Here is a 21,900-nt window from a genome sequence, read left to right on the forward strand (position 1 = left end):
AATTGTATTAATTAAATCATTGCCTGGCCCATTATCTCTAGTCTCTCACATCTCAGTTTAACCCATTTCTATTAATTGGTGTATTGCCACATGGCTATGGATTACCAGCAAGATTCTAATACGCGTCTGTCTGAGGTGGAGGATCCATGACTTCTCTGTGGCTCTGATTTCTTTCAACCAAAATTCAGTTCTGTCTTCTCTGCCTACCTAAGTTCCGCCCTATCACCTAGGCCAAGGCAGTTTTCTTTATTCATTAACCAACCAATGAAAGCAACACACAAACAGAAGGGACTCCTATTCCATGAATATAGTTTTAAAAAATATTTGTACAGTAATCATGTTGAGTTAAACCCCTGACTTTATTATAAATGTATGATGAAGAAAATATTGATAAAGCATTCAAATTGCGGCTTACTCTGGCCCACTGAGAACTGACATTTTTCAGCAGTCACATTTCAAATGATTATGTAAGCATTTGTGGAATATCATGTTTGTATTGCTTCTTAACTCGCAGAATCTAAAATATTTACAATCTCGTCATGGAACATATTCCATGGCTCCATTCTTCTGGTTCTGTTATATTCCTCCTAGGAGAATGAAATTTTATTTGGCTGGACAGTTAGCTTGGCTAACGTTCCACTCTTGGCTCTGTGTCTCTGGAGGTGGTAACTAAACATGCATGTTTAGTGCAGGTGTCACTGGGATTTAAATGCATGGCTTCACACATGCTAGGGAAATGCTCCTCACTGAGCTCCATCCATAGCCCTTGAATATATTCCCTGTGTAAGACATCTGAACTTTGTGCTTTTACTCTGGTATTCTAATTTTTCAGGCTTCAAAAGTTGTGTATTTCTGGTATTAGGGAGCCTTGGGCCAAAGCCATTAATAGCGCCCAAGTTATTTCCCATTGCCAATCCCTTCTTCCTCCATCAAATGGTCTTTAGTTTCTGTCTGCCTTTGCTCACTTTTTTTGCATCCTAGTACAGAATCCACATACTTACACTTCATTAATGTGTTCAGAGTTGTGGCTGCCGACTGCAGGAAGAAGCTTAATACGGGCTCGGCCTTAGCTTCTGAACTCCTTATTAGGGGTGCTGTTAATTGTAAGAAATGATGTATTCGTTGTTATACTGTCTTTACTGTGGTGATAATTACACAGGCATATACATATGTCAAAACTCATCTAATTGCACACTCTTTGGGAGTTTATTGTATAAATAAGGAATAATTGACACAACACAACAAAACTTTAAAAATAATAGATTCTTCTATATACAAAGAGCTTTGGTTAATTTAAAAGTCTATGTTGTATGACTAAAGTGGATTTACTTTATAAATCTGTTTCCAACATCATGCTTAAAGTATATATAAATCTCTTTTACAGCAGCACAAAACATTAATTCTAAGAGAAAGTACTTGGCCTAACATTTTTCTTGGTAGAAACACTTGACTGACATGACAGTGTTTCATATGAAGATGGAGCATCCTTTACCCCAGAATGTGTAGAGAAAGGAAACACATGGTTGTTGAAGAGGGTGAGGCTGAAGCTTATTGATTCCTTATAGGTTTCTTGATGTCACCCATCCTTTATCTATAAGACTTGATTGTTGTAGTTTTCTTACAAGATGAAACTCAAGCTGCTGCTTTCTTCTTGAATCTCCTTTCTCCAGACCTGCTGCCTGGAAGATTCCTGGGACTTATATCCAGTGGATGCTTTTAGACATTGAAAGCATTGTTAAAAATTATCCACAAAAACTTTTGCACAGTATGTAAAGTTCCGTGGTTCCCAGAAAGGTACCACCTACACCAGGGCACACATCAGTCCTCTGAGGCAGTGGCATTGGTTGGACACCGCAGGGTGCCAGCTGCTAGTACAGTACTGTGTCCCCATCAAAACGTGTCATGACCCTTTTGATGGTCCATGTTTTGAGATGTGGGCCATTAGGCAGCTGTGGTGATCCAATGTGTACTGTGTCAAATCACAGAAGAAAGGAGTGTCTTTTGCCTAATTAGATTCTGAGATATAATTATTTTCATAGTGGCTGGCAGGCAGTCACATCCCCTGTGGAATCTTAGTATTTATTTAAAGATAAGTTAAAAATTTAATTTTTTGTTTGTTTTAATTTTATTTTTTAAACTGTGTTTCAAGTGGCCAAACTATTAATTTATTAGAATGTAGAATATTTTTGTTGTTTTTATGAGCTTAGGCTGGCCTTGTGATGCTCCTGTCTCAGCTCCTCTTATGGTGGAATTACAGGGGTTTGTCACTGTGGTTGACTATGCTCAGTTTTGACATTTGTCTTATCGGTTGGAACTACCAGAGACATTTTCCTTTTGAGGATTAGGTACATAGCAAAGGAGTGTCATAGTGAAGGCGTTTGAGCTGATCTGCAACGTGGATTATGTAGAGTTTTTAATCACCACAGTTTCTGTGTATTTCATCCTAGTTCAGTATAGCTACACAACATAGAATATCTTTGGATTTAGTGATTGCATAATAAAGCATTTTCCTTTTTATGCCACTCATCATTAAAATATTTATTACAGCTGTTGACTTGTTTCTTAACTTAAGGAAGCTAATATTCATTTTCTTTGATGATTCAAAATGTAACAGTGCCTCAGAGTCTTTATTAGAATGCTAGCTAGCCCTTGATGATTTAGGAGACCAGACAAATGTGTATTCACTTCCAGACATACATAATTTGATAAGTTAATTAAGATGATACATGCTTTATGTCTAATTATTTCTTTTCATTTGTGTCTACATAACAGCAAAGTATGGTGGATCATATAGACGAAAGGAGGTTAATTGAAGGCTTTGACACTTGGTCTTTAATTAATAGGTTTATATTAGAGAATTATGATTTCATATTGAGAATGAAATTTACTGACCATTATGGAGACATACAGCTCTAAGGAGAAGCATGGCTTCCCATAGATACTTCTTTAGGAATCATTAATTGGCCATTTACTAATCTTTTCTGAGAGTTACATTTATTCAGTATATGCACATGTATTCTTGCATGAATGTCACACATGTAGAGGTCAGAAGACTTTGCAGCAATTGATTCTCTCTTGCTACATATGGGTTCTGGGACTCAAACTAAAGTCACCCAGCATGGTGCACGCACCTTTACCTACTGATCCACCTGGTTTTTTTTGCATAATCTTTTTTGACACAGTATTTTCTGCTAAACACATTTATTGATTGATTGATTGATTGATTGATTGATTGATTTATATGTGTGTGAGTGCCTTGCTTCCATGTACATATGTTTGCAATGTGCATGCAGTACCCTTGGAGACCAGAAGAGGTCATTAGACCATCTGACACTGGGAGTTACAGTTGGTTTGTGAGCAAGTGCTCTTTACTATTGAGTGCCATCTCTCCAGCCATGTCTCCTTACATATTTATTTTTTAAAAACCACTTCATAATGGTTCTTTTTTCATGAATATTTTGTTTGGAATTTTGAAAAGGTGTGACTTCCAACAGTGTTTCCACCTGTGGGCTGGCTGGTCTGTGTCCCATCGTGCTTCTGGAATCCCTTTGTGTAATGAACCATTGTGCTCAGTTCCTGCCCCTCTTATGTCTCTGCTTTATCTGTAGGACACTAATGTTTTTCTCTTTTTAACATTTTTTTTCCTTTTTTTTTGCAGTGCCCTAACCATTTCTAATATTCAGGCTGGATCTACTGGAAATTGGGGCTGCCATGTTCAGACAAAACGTGGAAATAATACCAGAACCGTTGATATTGTGGTATTAGAAAGCTCTGCCCAGTACTGTCCACCAGAGAGGGTTGTGAACAACAAAGGTGATTTCAGGTCAGTGACCTGGAAGATCCTGGGAAAGGCTGGTTTGCTCCAGAGCTTTGCATTCTCAAAGACATAATTGGTTGCTCATCCTCAGTAATAAAACTTGATAAATACGTGTGTGTGTGTGTGTGTGTGTGTGTGTGTGTGTCAGCATTCATTAATGCCACTGAATGAGTCTTTCTTGAGCATTGCGCTCTATCTATGCTTAAACTACACTTAAACTACACTTTTACTTAAAAGTGTAAAGTGCAACATTTGTTAATTTTGTGACATTCAACGTCTTTTATCAAGTAATCGTGTTTACCATTTATGTTGGGTTTTGTCTTTCATTCAATTCTTGAGTGTATTCCATGCTTAATTGATTAATGAATTATGTATCTTCTGATTCTCCTGAAGGTATTGCAGCATTAAAGCACCACTGCGTTAAAGTCGTTTGGTTGTTGCTTGATTTGTTTATGGAGTTTTTGATCATGGTTTCTATGCTGATATGAGTGATCTCTCAGCAGTTCTGCTGCTACACATCAGTTATAATTTGTATTAAGTATGCACAACTTCATTTTCGATTTGAGAAAAAGAACAGTTCAGATCCAAAGCTTTCTCCCAGCTCTGACAGGCGATGCTCCAGGTTGGAGTGACTCCTGGCAGAGTAACTTTCTACTGATAATTCTATTGAATACTGTGATGGAAGTGTCAGAAATTCACTGCAACATCTCGTATGTGAAACCTTAGTATAGGATCTCTGTGTAGAAATAGTCGGAGGTTAAAGATAGGTGATAGGCAGGTTCTGCAGGAATCCGTGGGTAAAGCACACACAGTGACTTCTCCAGGAGACTCAGAAGGCAGTGTTTCCGCCCTGGAACACCCCTCTGAGACTAGCACCAAGCCTGCTGTTGAGTGCTGGTCTTTAGTCTCTCTCTGCTTAGCACAGCCCAAACTTCCCAGACTGTAGGAGGGAAGGAGAGCTTCAGCTAAGCCTGCAGTGTAGCCACAGCCAGGTACACTTCGTTCAACAGATAACAGGAGTTCACCCCTCCTGTGGCCAAGCAGCCACGGATAGGGTCAGTTATACAAATAGCGTCTCCTCAGGGTTGTCCTGAAGGACCTGTGATGGCATCTTCTCTCTTCACATTTCCTGGCCCTACTTGTCCAAAAGGCCCAATTCTGTTTTTATTGAGCAAGAATCTTATCATATTTGTTCTATAATTCCAAAGATATAATGACATTGATTAAACAGGAATATAATCTGATACATGGCTGTGATATAATGTCCTTGAACATTGCTAGTGGCATTTTTAGATTTTTATTTTAGAAAAACTATTTTACTGTATTGTGCTATCAAAATACTCTCAGGTGATAGACCGAATAAATGGTTCTGTAGTAACTTTAATAAGTATTGTGATCTTTACTCTCCCAGGAGTTTGTTTCTTTGTGATTTTTCTTTGCGATCATATTCATGTCTCAGTCTTTTTTTTTTTTTTTCCTCTCTACCATTTCCATCCTTGTTAACCTCTGCCATTCTAGGTTTTCTTAGACTGTTTTGTTTCTGTCTGTGTAGATGGCCCAGGACGCTGGCCGGCATCACAGCGTATCTTCAGTGTAGCCGAAACATTCATGGCAGTGGGATCTACCCGGGAAGCACACAGGATGAACGGAAGGCGTGGCGCAGGTGTGACAGAGGGGGCTTTTGGGCAGATGATGATTATTCTCGCTGCCAGTATGCAAACGACGTCACCCGAGTTCTGTATATGTTTAACCAGGTAACTATAGGACGTTCTGGTTCACTTGGGGTGCTTATGAAATATAGTATTTTTTAAATGCCAGATAGTGAGTGTTAGGTGTACATTCTTTTATATCTTTGGGACCAGGGTGTTCTGTGGTAACCCATCTTTTCCCTACTATACTGCCTGACCAGTCAGTCCCAGGCATATCTGGGTTTCTCGTTATATTTTCCATAAGCCCCCTGTCAGAAGGGATCGCCTAGAATTCTCAGCTGGCCTCATTTCCACTGCTTCTGTGTGCCCCTTTAACCTCCCCTGGCCAGAATGTGGTGTCTGTGTTAGGTGTTTTCTCTGCTCCTCAGTACCAGCTTACCTTTTATATTCTCAGAGTATCAGTCAGTAAATTAGCTGAAAGACACCTCCAGCTGTGCTCCAAAACACAGAGATCAGGACTACAAAAGTGGTTCCTGCTTTATCCACCACTCGCAGCTGGAGGACTGCGAACAGCTTTTCTGAACACCTGGGGGGGAGGTTTGTGTTTTATCTGGATAAGCAAAGGGTCGATAGGGCCGTGGGTTAGCCTAGTGTGTCTCTACGTATTACTTTATGTCTGAGTTTAATTTTTTCGTTTTTCTTTTTTTTTTTTTTTTTGTCAAAATACATCTTTCTCTTGAGTTTAAAAAAATCATTTGAGACATCTATTGGTTTTAATTCCTTGGAAGATTTTGGAGAACAGTTAATGATACCAGCGTTAGTCCTTATGAACAGTTGTCTTTTTCCATAGATGCCCCTCAATCTTACAAATGCCATAGCGACAGCTCGCCAGCTGCTGGCTTACACGGTGGAGGCGGCCAACTTTTCTGACAAAATGGATGTTATATTTGTGGCTGAAATGATAGAAAAGTTTGGAAGATTTACCAAAGAGGAAAAATCGAAAGAGGTACGTTCCTAAGCAAGCGCACATTTCAGCCAGTGGTAAGCTCTGGTGGGAGAGAGCTGAGTGCTTCTTTCTAAGGTTGGTTTATGTTTTCTGTATTTGAACTCCATACACTTTTTGATTTCCAGACTTGAGAATCTCATGTGCCAGTAGTGATTAGGACTGTGTATCTGGGAGATGGAGGGAGCTGTTCGCTCTTAAACACTGAGGAGCCATAAATAGCAGAGGAAGTGGGAATGCAGCCTCCACCATCTTGCGTGTTAGCCAGATTCTTCTCGTAGCATCTGGAATTCCCATTGTCTGCGCAGCCACATGCCCCTCTTTTTGTTTTTGTCAACTGGACCTTGTTTGGAACTGCCCCATTGCTTCCCCTGTGTACCAGAAGTGAGGGCTGCCGAGGAACTTCTGTGTACACACAGGAAATGCCGGGTTCCTGTAGACATATACAACTTGTATGAGTCAGGTCAAGGAAAATGATTTTTGGGAAGGTGTGTATTTAAGTAGGACACATTAAAAATATGGTAAGTTTGCTAGCATGGCATTCTTTAGGGGGGAAAACCCTCCAGATTTCCAGAGCAGTAAATGAAAAGTTATTTAATTTTTGAGGCAAAAATAAAGTTTGCTTAAGTTGTGGTTTTGAGCTCTTTAAGAACTATTTATGCTGTTTCTCCTGAGATGCAGCAATTTAACTAAGATGGATTTGAAGGCAGGCAGACAGAGCTTAGGCCGACTGTGAACTCAAGCCTCTTGAAAATGAAGTGGCGTATCAGTGCACACAGTTAGGCTGGGGCTGAGCTGAACACAGGTTGTGGGAGTCCCCACGAAGGATCCAGAAGTGTGTTTTGCAGTACCACCTTCATTTCCAGCCTTGTCTTATCTTGTGTAACTGTAGGGAACTGGCTAGCTAAACAGAGTCTGTCTATTTCCTTATAGATGACACCTTAGGTCCATTGCAAGGATTTTCCATTTTTTCTCTTAGAATTTTCGAATCTTGGCTGCTGCTAGTAAGTTGTGACTTTATCCCTAGGAGATTTGGTGTTTACTTGGTAGGGTGTAGTTAGTGAAGGAGGGGAAAATGGTATATGTATATAAATGGAACTTGGGTAACGGGCAGGTTTGCTGGAGACGGAGACTGTTGCAGCGTGGTTGTCTGAACTCATGGACCCTGGTTTTCAAACAAACTGTCCCATGCTTTTGGCAAGGGCTGCTTCCCGCTGGGGGAAGTTTTGCTAACCCTGGAAGAAACTGCTTGGGTTCTGACTGGTGCTCTTACTCTCTGCTGGTGCTGATAATCACAGGGTAGCTGCCCACATGATTGCTCCTGCTTCCTGAAAGTGGAGTGCTTCGAGTTAGCACAATAATTACAGTGGCGTTTGGAATGTGAGCACTGCAACGTGATATCTATATTCCTCCTGTGCTGTGCGCAGATGTGCAGAACTGCTTTTCCATACTCACCTTGGAAAGAGCAACGTGCAGGCCCGTGAGATGGCTCAGCCGGCGAAACTGCTGGCAGTGCAAACCGGGTTGATACCTGGAACCCATAACAAGGTGGAAGGAGGGAGAAACAGCTGAAGACTGTCCTCTGCCCCCCCCCACACTAGGGCACACATTCACTCTTGGATAGTGTAGACAGACAGCAGGAATCATAAATATAACCTTGTAGACAACAGCAAATGGCACCATGGATTAAATAACTGTTGCCTGGTGCTTGTGATGAATAGTCTTACCTCCATGTCGCAGGTGGCAGCATCTTGTTGGGTAACTACCTAATAGTTACCATGGGCCTAGGATGGCACCGGTCCCGTTTAGCCTACAGAGTTTCTATACACAAGTACAAGAATTCAGGGGAAATGATGTTGCGTAGTGGTTTCAAATTTTGGGTCTGGTTTTATAGGATTATGAAATTTTCTCATCTTAGAAGGCATTTATTTATTATACAGCACCGTGGGGTCTGACCTCCTGACTTTCTGTCTGTCAGCGAGCGCTATCCCAATCTAAGGATGCCCTTTCCAGAACTGTCGGACTTCAGTTACTTCTCCGAACACTTAGCTTGGAGGCTATGTCTGTCAGTTTCTGGATAATATAGTAAAGTTTATAGTATTCGCTAAAAAGATGTGATGTCAACTTATTAGAAATCAAAACGAGAAAATAGACTCCAGTTTGAATCCTAGAAGTATAAATATATTCCCTGTGACGTGGTGTCTGTCATCCTGTGTGAACCTTCGGGAACCGCAGGTGTTGCCTTTCACGGTTTATTAGTGTAGTGAAGAGAAATCGTGGGAGTTAAGGACTGTGTTTTAAGTTAATTACCGCTGCATTAGATTATGTTAAGATACTTTGAGAGGCACATACCTAAGATGGACAAGCAGGTAAATGAATTTCTCAGTTATTCAGCAAGGTCTTTGCAGTGGGTATGCCCCCAAGCTTCTGTACATAGCTAAGATATTTTGAGGTGATTCCTCCTTATAAAGATGGCTGATTTCCACCAGTCCAAGCCAGTAGCTACTTGAAAGATATCACTCTGACAGACAAAAAACGTACATTTAGGGGTCGTAGAAAGGCAGCCAGTGTTGTTTGACTGGGTGTGAGTGTGTGTTCCTTATTTACTGGAAGAATTTTCTTATGGAGGCAGTACTTACTGTGTCCAGTGATGAGAAGGTTTGTAAAGAGCAGGTTTTGTTTGGCATTACAGTCTCTTGCTGTGCTCCAGCTGACTATGAGCAGGATACACACCCAGGGCCAGGCTCCTGTGAGTACACTCAGCACATTTTCATGCATCTGTAGTTGTCCATTTGTTTAGCTGCATGCACACGGATGTAATCACATCCATTCTGGTGGCTCTGGATACCTCCATCTCATTGTTTCTCATTTCCTCTGCTGAGTCTTACTTCAGAGACCCAGTGCCTGTGGTGTGAGCCTCCTGGAGGAGGCATCTGCTGAGTTCTTAATGCAGATTGCTGTCCCTGTCCTGCTGGTCCTGCCCCTGCCCAGGCTCCGAGTCTTGTCATCCGGGGATGGGTTCTGGGAATCTGCTGCAAGTGCCTTTCTTCTTCAGTACAGGCTCTGAGAACTGCTGCTGCGTTTCGTTGTTCCTGGGAGCTTTTTCGCATAGAGGCTAGGCTCCTGTGAACGTTTTATTAGAAACCTTAGGGAGTCTTGAGGACGTTATCGCTAGTTAACTCCTCTCTTATCCCCTCACCTAACTTGGACAGTTTTCAACCATCAGTCTTGTTTATATGGCCTATATGTCCCTTTAGTTTTCTCTCCCACTTTTCCCCTCCTAGCCTCCTCCCCTTTCTCAGTGATGGGTTTTTAAAAGCTAATTTAACTTGCATTTTTATACATAATTTTTCTAAGATAAAAGAAATTTTAGGACTGGCAGAATGGTTCAGAAGGTGATGGAGGCCGCTGCTAAGCCTGAAAACCTGAGTTGGATCCTGGATCCCCATAGCAGAAGTCATGAGGCAGCTCTGTGAAGTTCTCTCTCTCTCTCTCTCTCTCTCTCTCTCTCTCTCTCTCTCTCTCTCTCTCTCTCTCTCGCACACACACACACACACACAGAGAGAGAGAGAGAGAGAGAGAGAGAGAGAGAGAGACATGGTAGTATGGACATGCCAAAATAAAGAATAAAATGAAGAAGAATTAGTATAAAATGAAGAAGAATTAGTATTAAAAGGGCTGGGGCTCTAGCTCAGTCAGTAAAATGCTTCTCATTATAAGCCTGAGGGCCTGAGGTCAGCCCCTAGAACTCATGGTGGGTTTATTTGTCGTTGTTTTTTAGCCTGAAGGGTGTTTATAATCCTAGTATTTTGGAAGCTGATGCAGGTTGAGGTCCCTGGGACTTGTTGGGGCACCATTCAGCTTAGTCTAACTGGTGTGTTCTGGGTTAATGGAAAGCCTGGCTCAAAACAACAAGCAATGAAAAACAACCCAGGAGTCGATTGATGAACCCGAGGAACACCACCTGTGGTCGAGCACTGACTCCTGTGCACTCAGGAGTGTATGGACACACACACGCATGCACATGCACGTCCATACACATGTCCACACATATACACATACATGCACACACATACAAACACAGACACAGGCACGCGCGTGCACTCACACACTCATGCACGTGCACACACACGTACACACATATACACACATGCACACACACGCACGTACATACACATACATACACATACAAACACAGGCATGCACACGCATGTACACTCATACAAACATGCACACACATACAAACACAGACACACACAGGCACGTGCGTGCACTCACACACACATGCACGTACACACACATGTACACACACATACACACATGCTTGCTCGCCTGCTCGCTCGATATAGTATCGCCGGAATTAGCTCTGAGTCCTTACTGCTATCAGACATGTGGTCTGTGTTTTGTCCTTGATAGAGTTCCTGGTCGGTCCTCTAAGTTCAGTGCGATAGGTGAGTGTGAGGAGAACCCTTTCCTTCTGACCCTTTTCTGACTGGAGTGGCCTACAAGGAAACGAGCCCAAGGAGAAACTTCATGCTGCTTAACACAGTCTGAAATTTTGTTTTGCTTTTTACATATGTGTCAGGTTTCAGGAATTCTTTTTTATCTAGTGTAGCTTTTCCTGCTGTGGTGACAGATTCTGAAGTCTTTTCACAACAGAACCATAGAAGCATAGGGCATTTTGTGGTTATCTGCTGCAGGAAATATTTTGGTGACAGATCCTTTTCCTGAGTTCTTAGCCATTCGGTATGGGATAATGAGAAAGCTTGCTCATTCTCAGCTGAAGCCGTCACTCTTGTTTGCTCTGTGCTTCTTGGAAGGTAATTTCCCCCTTTACAGTGCTTAGCACGAGTTCCTGTCCGACCCGATGCTGGCATTATCTGGAGGGCCAGAGCAGGGGTTCTTTGTTCGTGTCATAATCATAGGTTCTCAGGATGGGTGACAAGTCTGGCAGGCCCCACGTCAGATCCTCAGAAAGTTCATGTGTTTAAGTCAGAAAAAAAAAAAAAAAAAAAAAACAAACCAACAAAAAACCCCACTAAGTACAGCTCATTATAATCGTGTTAGTCTGTAGCAGCTCATAGTGGTTTTGTCCTAAATGTAATCAATGCTTTTGTGTGTGGTATCTCTGAGGTTTTTATAATCAAAAGCAATTCAATTCTGGTGGTCACTGAGCACATCTGAGGACTTCATCACACTGACTGTTACGTTTTTGCTTAAAATCCTGAAGTTAACAGCAAGCCAGAATAAAAGACTAATAAAAAGCATTATTCCTGCTGTTCTTAATTTGCATTTAAACCTCGAGATCATTAGTCTGTTTCTGTCAGTGTCGGATTGACAGGTGCAGAAAAAGGTGCATGTAGAGTCGGTAGCCACCTTCATGAACTGAGAAATAAGGACCCTGGCTGCCTAGTACCTGTTGTCAGTAGGAAAGAAAGTGTAAGATGGATATTCCCATGTTTCACATGAAACCAGATGAATGAAATCATACAAGTTAGTGGTGGCTGTCTGCTCTTGCTCTTTCTCCTCCTGCTCCTCCCCTTACTCTCTCCCTTCTTGGCCTCCCCTCTCCTCCCCTACTTCTTCCTCCTGCTTCCCTGTCCGTCTCCCTTTTTTTCCTGTTCCTTATCTTCCTCTTGTTCCTCCTCTCCCCCCCTCTTCTTCCACCTTTTTTTCTTTTCCTTTATTTCCATTTGACATCAGATCTCACTCTGTTGCCCAGGTCGGTCCTTCCCTGCTTCTGGGTGCACAAAATCCTCTGCCCTTAGCCTCCAAGTGCTTCGCTTGTAATTGTGCACCGCTACGCCTGTTCCAATCCTAATTATTCTGCCAGCTGACCCTGTTAATGCTTTATGTTAAGGAGACATAGTCCTAGAGAATGTGAGTCAGTTGAAATGGAATGTTCTGTTTATATTTCATTATTTTCCATAATATTTTTACTCTGCCTAGTCCTTCATTGTAGTGGTCTCAATGGAAAGAATCTCATGCTTGTTTTCTTTCTGCCTTGTAAGCTTGAAAATTAAGCATGTGTGATTCTTCTAGTGCTGTCCTCCACTGCTCAGGGTAGTGAGTCACAGGTCAGTCAGTGTTTATTCAGTGATAATGCAAGTGAACACCACTAATGAACATTGAACCATGGAATAAATGACCACTGATAGCCATTGGCGGTTCTACTGAGCCCTGTATGGGGACTAAACACGGGAGTAACACACTTTTTAGTTCCCTGACGGAAGGGAATTAAAATTAGGCCACCACTGTGATGCTCTGTGGTAAGTGCAATACAAAGTTAGGAATTTTAATAATTAGAACTAGGTTTGTATTTGAGGCATTAAGTCTTGATATCTGAAAACAGATATGCAAAGTGTAGAAGGAGCGGCAGGCTGTGTCCCGCCACCCAGCTAGCTTTACCCAAAATAATTACACAGAAACTGTATTCTTTTAAATACTGCCTGGCCCATTAGTTTTAGCCTCTTATTGGCTAATTAACTTATATTTTAATCCGTGTAGCACCACGAGGTGGTCGCTTACCAGGAGAGATCTTAACCTGCATCCATCTCGGAGAGGAGAGGCATGGCGACTCACTATGGCGACTGCCTGAAGCGTCTCCCCAACTCTGCTTCCTTTCTTCCACAATTCTGTTCTGTCTACTCTGCCTACTTAATTTTCTGTCTCTTAAAGGGCCAAGGCAGTTTCTGTATTAATAATGAAAGTAACACATAGACACTCCTCCATCAGCAAAGTGCCTCTGCTTTTCTCTTTCTTTCTTTCTCTCTCTCTCTTTCTCTCTCTCTCTCTCTCTCTCTCTCTCTCTCTCTCTCTCTCTCTCTCTCTCTCTCTCTCTCTCTCTCTCTTTCTTTGCAGTTGAAGGAAGGCATTTTATTAGGAAACACATATGCAACAGGCACACGGAGAAAAAGAATACAACGGTTCAGAAGCTGAAAAATGCTGTCTGATTTGAGGCCTGGGAGTTTTATAACCTCTCAAGAGATGGCCTCCTTAATTTAGGGTTGATTAGTTTGAAGAAAGTTAAGGTGGTTGATTGACTCAAAACTTTTCTGTGACTTATCCTTAGTTGCCCTTGAACTGGTTGAGTCATTCCATTAGCGGGAGGGAGTGGGGGAGGGGGAGGGGCTGCAAGTGGGACACAGCCTATAAAACCTTTGCCTTAAGCTGCTTGGCTTTTATCTGCATTCCGGAGGATGAGGAAGAGGCTGACCATCTTGGAAATTTACCACTTTTCTTCCCTAGCCATGGCCCTTCTCCCTGTCTGCTTACCAGCGAGTCTCTTATTCCCACCCTCTTAGAGATCACCCTAACTGCGATTAGGGCATTTGTGGGTGAAGACAGCTCTTAGCTGCTTCAAACTGATGAGGGGTCCAAGATGGAGGGGCAGCAGACAGACACTTTAGCGGAGGCTCTATTTGAAAGGCCCTAGGAAAACGTTACCGGTGTCGCCGATCAGAGCAGAAGACAGACTTTTGGTGATGATGGGCAGTTTTGGATCTTGTCGTGTAAGTGAAGTAGCATTTTGATGAGTTGGTGGTCCCCAAAGAAGTCCAGGATGAGCCCTCAAAATGATACAGTCTAGGGGTCTTGGTCAGGTTTGCTTTCTCTTCCAGTTAAAGAATTAAAAGGCAGGATAACACTGAACCAAGTGCTCTCTTTGCCCCTCCTCCAAAGCACAAAGCTTTCTGTTTTAGGAATCAGGCCTCCATTGGGGATTTTTTAAATTTAATTTTTAGAAGAATAAAAAGATGATGGAAAAAGCCAACATAGTTTGTGTCCTTGCCATGAGCCAGGCTTGTTTTCAGGAGCCTGGTATCCTGGAACTCAGTGGTCACCATTGAGAAGATACAGGTCTGTTGTTGCCTCTTCTCCTGGCCTGAGAGATCTGTTGACCGTGGACTTTGAGATTTACTGCCCCAAGGTCATAGACTGGGGTATGGTGCATGTCCATCGACCTATTTTCTTTGTAAAGTGGACCGTTGGCTGGACCTCTTCCTGATCCCCCACAGCCATCTTACGCATACTTGCTGTGCAGCATATTGGACGCAGAGCAGGTTGAGGGCCTTAACTGGGATCTTCTGGGATGATCAGAAGCTGTGTGCTAAAAGAGCCCGGCTTTCTGGTTTGCCATTGCAGCTTGAGGCCTTTGATGCTTGCTTTGCGGTATGAGGACCAGCTGGTTTTCAAAACTCTGCTCAGCCTCAGGAATTGATTTTTCATTTTTCTTTTTCTTTTTCCTGTCCTCTGCCATGATGTCCTTCTCATGAACCTTTGACTTCAGTGGGTCTCCTTAGCCATGAGGCTGCCCAGTGCCTTTTCCTGTGGTAACTTGCTGCAGTAACCAGTAAGCAAGTGACCTGTGCTGGTATTGCCTTATGCTGATGCCTGGAAGGGGCAAGTGAACAAATAACAGAGTAAATGAGATGCGTGGAAGGAGTGGCAGAGAAGTGAGCGCCTCCTTGGATCATTGGTTGCATGGCTTTGGGCTTTCCGGTGTCCTTTGAGTTGGGATGTATAAAGGAGTTCCTTCAAGGTGGGGGGTGGGGAGTCGTACGTGTACAGGCTTGAGAGTGCACACCACATTGGGTTCTCGCAGGGGTGGACATGAGTGGTATTTTGAACTTGCCAGGAGGTGGAAGAGATATTTTAGGTTGTATGCATTTAATAAGCGTTTAAGCCAACACACAGGAAGTGTTCATAATGGTTTTCTACGTGATGAGCTGAAGTCTTTCTGTGACAGTGTGTCACATCTCCTCCTTAATTAATCTAATTGCCTTTCTTTTCCTCTGAGATGCTGCACAGCAGTCTTGTCACTAGTGATGTAGTGGCTACTTAAGTGCTGTTTTGAGCTAAATATTAACCAAATGACCGTAATTGAACGTGCTGTTCATATCTGAGGGCTTTAATGAGAAGCAAGTGGGGCTTTCTTATAGTACATTTAGGCAGATGCCAATATCACCCTTTAATTTTTTTTACGTTTATCTGTCTGCCTGCCTGCCTGCCTGTCTGTCTGTCTGTCTATCTATCTATCTATTTTATTTATTTTTTATTTTGAGTCTATTCAGCAGCTTGCTCTGCCTTTTTTTTTTTTTTAACACCTTTCTCTTCTTTCTGGTCTGCTCAACAGCTCGGGGATGTGATGGTTGATGTGGCGAGCAACATCATGCTGGCAGATGAGCGGGTCCTGTGGCTGGCGCAGAGGGAAGCCAAAGCCTGCAGTCGAATTGTGCAGTGCCTGCAGCGCATCGCCACACACCGCCTGGCCAGCGGGGCTCACGTGTACTCCACAGTAAGTGCGACTTTGTCCTAGGCCCAGGGAGGATTTGATTATGTCCACTCTAACCTAAACGGGCCTCCTCTCTCTACCTCAACATGGTGTTGCTGTTTAGCACACACATCTTCCTCTGAAACGTTTGAGAAGTTAATTTTGCTTCTGAATCATCTTCGTCTGTTTTCTCAGTAACTGGAAAATACTTCCGTATTATGTAATTTGAATGACTATCACTGTCTCCTCCACTGAAATGAATTCTACGACAAACACAAATGTTTTTAAGGCTTTATTGGCATGTCACCAATGTCCATCCATGGTGAGACTCAGTCCTGAGCCCCGAAGGATGCTTTGGGAGATTGCCTGATAGCTTGCCTAGGGTTTAGTCTTAAAGTACTGGGATGCTCTCCAACACTTAGAAAACTACTGGCACAATATAATAATCTGTCTCTTAAACAGTATTAAATTATGTTCATGCTAAATTGAACTTGTAAATTTCCTTGTGTATCGCTTATTTGTGTTCTAAAAATGTGATTAAACAAATGTGTTATTTCCTTAGCTGTCATCCTCTGATCTGACTCACGCTTTTCAGCTCCTCACCGTTATAGTGAAGTTGAGTGCTCCATACTTTGACCCATGTCTGATTTTCTGTAAACATTTTCCTGAGCCCATTTTGATTTTTCTGTACATTATTATACCTTTAGCTCAATTAAGATTAGAATTTCTTTCCTGAATAATTAAGAGAGGCCTAATATAGCCTAATGTCTCCAAACCAAGTTCACGGTAGTTTGGCTCTTTAGATGCATGGCCTGACTTGTCAATGAGTAGCCTCCCCAACTGCTTCCACCTGGTCCTGTCTACGGCCTTACTTACTACTCAGCTAAACCTCACAGGTCCTGATGCCAGGGAAGGAAGTGGCGGTGCATGAATGAAGGCCGTTTCAGCATGTAAAACGGGCTCCCCGAGTTACACATCTGCTCACACAGCTGCTTCCCTTAGCCCTGGGAAAGTATTCTAAGACCCCAGTGCATGCCTGAAGCCATGGAGAGTCAAGAGCCCTGCGTATGCTGTTTTCTGTGTTCATAGCTGTGAAGCTCAGCTTCTAAATCAGGCACAGTAAGGGACTGATAATAACACCTCGTCGTAAGGTAGAACAATTATAATAGTGAAGAAAGCTATTTATAACTTATGAGTTGTTTATTTCTGGAAGTTTCCATTTAATGCTTCAAGACAGTGGTTGGCCATGAGTATCTGAAACTCTGGGAAATAAACTAATAAGATGGTATGTTTCCCGAATACCAAGAGGAGAGTCTGCAGAAGGACAGCTTTGTTATTCCTCATAGGAAGTTTCATGTGTCAGCGGTGGTTGGTGAGACTTACCAGCAGCTGTACTGGATTTTTATGTGTTGTGACCCAGCAATGATTTGGAGAATATGTTATTATGTAATTAATACTGATTTCACAGGGTTAGTGTATGAAAGAAAAGATGTGCATACATAATTATCCTGACAGCAAGGCGAGTCCTCCCGCTGTCCTTAGGGTTACAGTTAATCCCGCCACCTTGGCAGGTTTGAAAGTGAAGCTTGTCACGTTTTCTCGTCCTGTGCCTTTCATGGCCTGGGTGGTGGGTGGGAGACATGCTGGGGGTCCCTCCTGGGAACAGACGTGGTGGCTCATGGATTGACAGCTGCTACATCTTAGTGATCACCTAAGCTCAGGTCACTTTTGGATTCCTTTAAAGCTGGAGGGTCAGCAGGTGCCATCTGCTTTAGGCAGTTATTCTGACCTAATTTGCTTTTTGACTCTGTTTATTTCCTGCCATTTGGATCAGCATCTGCCTTACTTTTCTAGGTGAAAAAAAAAGTCAGCCCCCCTCCCCTTTCTGTGAATGAAGTATAGACAGCCTGCTTGTTCTCATGAAGAGATATTGTAGGTAGACTGAGTTACTAGTGTCCCCTTCTCTTCTCCCCATAGTTACTAAGAAGGCTGTCGATAGCCCCCCCCCTTTAATTTCACAGCTCATTGTTTAAGTAAAAATCTTCTATTTTTAGTTTGTTAGCTCTAAATAAGGTATTTTTAAAATTGTTTTATTTCATTTTATCTATAGTGCTGAGTTTCAGATCTGGCATTGTGTGTGCTAGGCAAATACTCTATAACTGAACGGTAGTGCCTGTTCTCAGGTTATTTTTATTTTTACTTTTTTTATATAATTAAATATTACATAATACCCTCCTTTCCCCTCCAACTCTTTCTACACCTGCCTCTCCCACTCTTCTCCCGGATCCAGTGTTCTCCTCCTCTTCTTTAACATGTGTGAGTGCTACTGTGTGTCTGGGGGGGGGGTGGTGGAGGTGTCTGTGCACCTGAGAGAGTGTGTTGTGTATGTGTGTGTGCACCTATATACATGCATGCATGCATGTGTGCCTGAGAGTATGTATTGTGTGTGTGAGTGTGTGTCTCTATGCATTCATGAGTGTGTATGTCTACATGCATGTGTGGGTCTGTAAGAGTGTATATTATGTGTCTGTGTGAGAGTATCTGCATATATGTCTGTGTATGTCTGAGAATGTGTGTTGTGTGTGTGTATTGTGTGTCTATGTGAGAGTGTGTGTGTCTGAGATTGTGTGTTGTGTGTCTGTGAAGAGACTGTGTGTGTATGTATGTCTGTGAGAGAGTACATATTGTAAGTTTGTATGTGTGAGAGAGTGTGTGCATCTGTGAGTATGTATTGTGTGTCTGTGAGTGACAGAGAGAGAGAGACAGACAGACAGAGAAAGTGCATGAAATTTTTGAAATTCCCCTTATTCTAAATCTTCCAACTTTTATTTGGTTCACTTTTGCAGTATTCGCCAAATATTGCTCTGGAAGCTTACGTCATCAAGGCTGCTGGCTTCACAGGGATGACCTGCTCGGTGTTCCAGAAAGTGGCTGCCTCCGACCGCACAGGCCTCTCTGATTATGGACGGCGGGACCCTGATGGAAACCTGGACAAGCAGCTGAGCTTCAAGTGCAATGTTTCCAGCACGTTCTCCAGCCTGGCACTGAAGGTGCGCTGTGCTCACTGGCTGTTTAAAATTGTCTGTGTTTAGATTTAAGTACAGTCTTTGCCTTTACACAGAAATCTCCTTAAAGGGTTTGTTTTGTTTTATTTTTAGGGAATGGTGGTGAGAATATTTGGAATATTGTGTTGCTGTTTTAAAGGAAACTCTGACAGGAGTAGACCTAGCAGACTTCACTGGCCCTGTACATTTAAAGGAAGCTCTGACAGGAGTAGACCTAACAGACTTCACTGGCCCTGTACATTTAAAGGAAACTCTGACAGGAGTAGAACTAGCAGACGTCACTGGCCCTGTACATTTTTTGCCTTCAGCCTCCCTTTTGCCATCTGGAAATATTAAAAAAAAAACAAAACAAAACAAAAAAAAAAACAAAAAAAACAAAACAAAAAAAAAAAACTACTGTTTTTCTGATTGCCATGGCAGATTTATTAATACTACATATTGAAATCTTTTTTAATCACATAAAGGGTTTCCTTTATTGATTTTAAAGCATTAAAGCATTTTCATGCAGCCTTAGAATTATTGTGGGATCCTGGCAGTGTGCTTACAATATCTACAGAAGTCAGCCTTGAAGCTGGCTGTTTTTAGTCAGTCATGATGTATGTCAAAATTTTTGGCAAAGAAGTGCAAATATATGACATGTATTTTTCAAAAATCCAAATCTGTGATATGTATATATTTTAAAAGTGTTTGGTTGTTGTTTTGAGCAGTGAAAAGAAAAGCTTATTTACTGACTCGCGGAGTTTGCCTCAGCTACATCGAAGCAAAGGACTCTACAAGCAGAGTGGCAGCCCTTGATGAACCCACATGTCTCTCTCTTTGCTCTGTTGTGTTTTCTGTGACTTTTAGTCACAGAGAGCCTTGTTTCTGTCTTGCTAAATGGCGTGGGAAGCATTTTTAATGCCTGCAAAAAAATCGATCACAGAGGTGCTATGGTAGAAAGGTTCCTGATACATGTCCAGTCAGAGAATGGATAATTAACGTACTTCCTCATGGTTTACCCTGGTGCCCTTCATGAGGAAAGCAAATACGCTGGATGTAGAAATCCTGTAGCTGTCCAGCATAATCTGAAATGGGCGCGAACCTCTGATGGTGCCGTGCATTTCCTCCATATGGTGTGCTCCGAGGCAAACTGGCCAGATGAATCTGTTCCTCTTGGCCCGATGAAGGTACATGCTACCCCTGCCTACCACCTGCAACTGTAGCTCCACTTACCTTACTGTACCTTTTATTGGCTAAAAAAGAGACTAAAGAAATTTTGAGACAGCAGTAGGTAGAGCCCATGAGAGACAGGCATGTGTTTCTGAGGAGGACTTAATTGATGTCTTATAGTTGGTAGAAAGGGAGAGAAATGATGCTACCCTACCTATCCTCAGCTTCACAGCCTGGGCCCTGGGTCAGGAGAGTGTTCGCAGCTAGCAGTGAGGGCTTCAGGTGAATACAGTGATCTGTTCATTTCAGACTGTTCTCCTTTAAGATCATCCTGTGGCTGGAGAAGAAGGCACTCCGTGTCATTATTTCCATTTCATGGGTGGTTCCGGTGAAGAGGGCAGGAAGGAACATGCTCTTCGTAATCCAGAATTAGGTGGTTGAATGTCAGTAGTGAAAAATGCACTTTATGTTTTCACTGAAACACAGGATTCTCTTCTCCCCAAAACATTTATTCTGGACAGTTGTTTTACACCTTCTATTCATAGTTTAAAAGGTGCTTTTAATATACTAACTAGGCTCCTTGATCATCTAGTCATTGATTGCATCCCCCTTTAGTGTGGACAGACTGACGCACTAGTTGAACCTGTTGAAAAGATACCTTTACTTAGCATTAGCAGAAGGTGTCTGACTTGTTTGCTTCTCCCAGTGTTACAAGAAGGCATGGCACTACCAATTACTAGACCAAAGGCCAAGGAATGGTTGATGCCAAGTATATTTCTTTGTCAAAATTCATAAGTGAGGAAGTCATTCTAAGTTTCAGGAGCTGCCTGTATTTACAAGACCACTCTACAGTCCTTAAAAGTCCTTCGCTTATCTGGGCTCCTGAACACCGATCACATGTACCATCATTGCCCTGCTAGTTAATGCAGTTTTGAGATGCTTTTCTGCCATGTAGCTGCTGCCACTACTCTTGAATGCCACCTGGCACTGCGATGTTTCTGTTGGGCGCCTCATGTAGACCTTTCTGTTTCGAGTGGCTGGTGTTAGTGCCTGTGATGTCTATGTGGTGTTACCCCCAAGTCTACCCCAGTGCAAAATTGACCTTATGCACCCCATATAAGAACAGCAAATCTCTGGACGAGTCTGCCATTGACTTGTGCCTTTGCCCTCAGCTCTCCTGTCCCATATCCTTTGTTACTGCTTCTCCTCTCTGTCTAGGGATAACAAACTTCCCTTGGTTTGTTTCCTAATCACTTGACCTCTTTGAGGCCAGGCTTATGCTAAGGCTTCTGCTGGAATTCCTTGCCGCTTCCCACCTTTCCAGCTCTTGATTACACGTTAAAACCAAGACCAGATGTCACCTGCAGGAAGTCTCAGCTAACACCGTCTAGCCAGTTTTCTCATGTCCTACCTGGGTCCTTGGTTTCTCCCCATCACGGTTTGATGACAGTACTCATTGCTTGTTGTCATGGTTATGTGTGGGGACTACAGGGATCATTGTGTCAGGCAGATCGGCTTCTCTAGATTGAATTTGAAGCCTGGCCCCAGTGGGCTCCAGAATAAGAGTTCCAGGTGCCTGAAATTCTCTCCTATGTGTTACAGCCAAGGCTGTTCTATTATCTACCTCCCCCACTAGTTCCTTTGCTGTTGTTACCATAATCTAGATTTGTTCATTTGCCGGGGCAGAGTCCATTCCCAGTAACCTACTGATGGATGCTAGAAGTCACTGCTTTGAGTTAGCTGCACTGGAACTAAGCGTTGACTCTTCATAACTGACTAGAAGCCAGTTTTCCTTGACTATCCCTCATGTCTCTCATCTAAGACACCGGGTCATTATCCCAGCAAAAGCCCTGTCCATTTCCCACACCAGTCACCAGGCTCCTCCATTCTTCCTCCTTGATTCAGCTCTTTGTCACCTGCTTAGCTCTTCCCTGCGTGGAGGACAC

General features: G+C 42.7%; 1 protein-coding gene across 2 annotated transcripts in view; it reads left to right on the forward strand.

Annotated features, from left to right (window-relative positions):
- The window catches only part of Adgra3 (adhesion G protein-coupled receptor A3), a 98,101-nt gene that overhangs the window by 49,963 nt on the left and 26,238 nt on the right, over positions 1-21,900 (forward strand). For both annotated transcript variants that reach the window (XM_038323600.1, XM_038323608.1), the window contains 5 exons: positions 3,659-3,823; positions 5,370-5,571; positions 6,317-6,472; positions 15,603-15,764; positions 18,587-18,790. In XM_038323600.1, the coding sequence (XP_038179528.1) occupies positions 3,659-3,823; positions 5,370-5,571; positions 6,317-6,472; positions 15,603-15,764; positions 18,587-18,790 (889 nt within the window). The remainder of the gene's footprint in view (positions 1-3,658; positions 3,824-5,369; positions 5,572-6,316; positions 6,473-15,602; positions 15,765-18,586; positions 18,791-21,900) is intronic.

Source organism: Arvicola amphibius, chromosome 1 (genome assembly GCF_903992535.2).
Source record: "Arvicola amphibius chromosome 1, mArvAmp1.2, whole genome shotgun sequence".
Lineage (NCBI taxonomy): Eukaryota > Metazoa > Chordata > Mammalia > Rodentia > Cricetidae > Arvicola > Arvicola amphibius.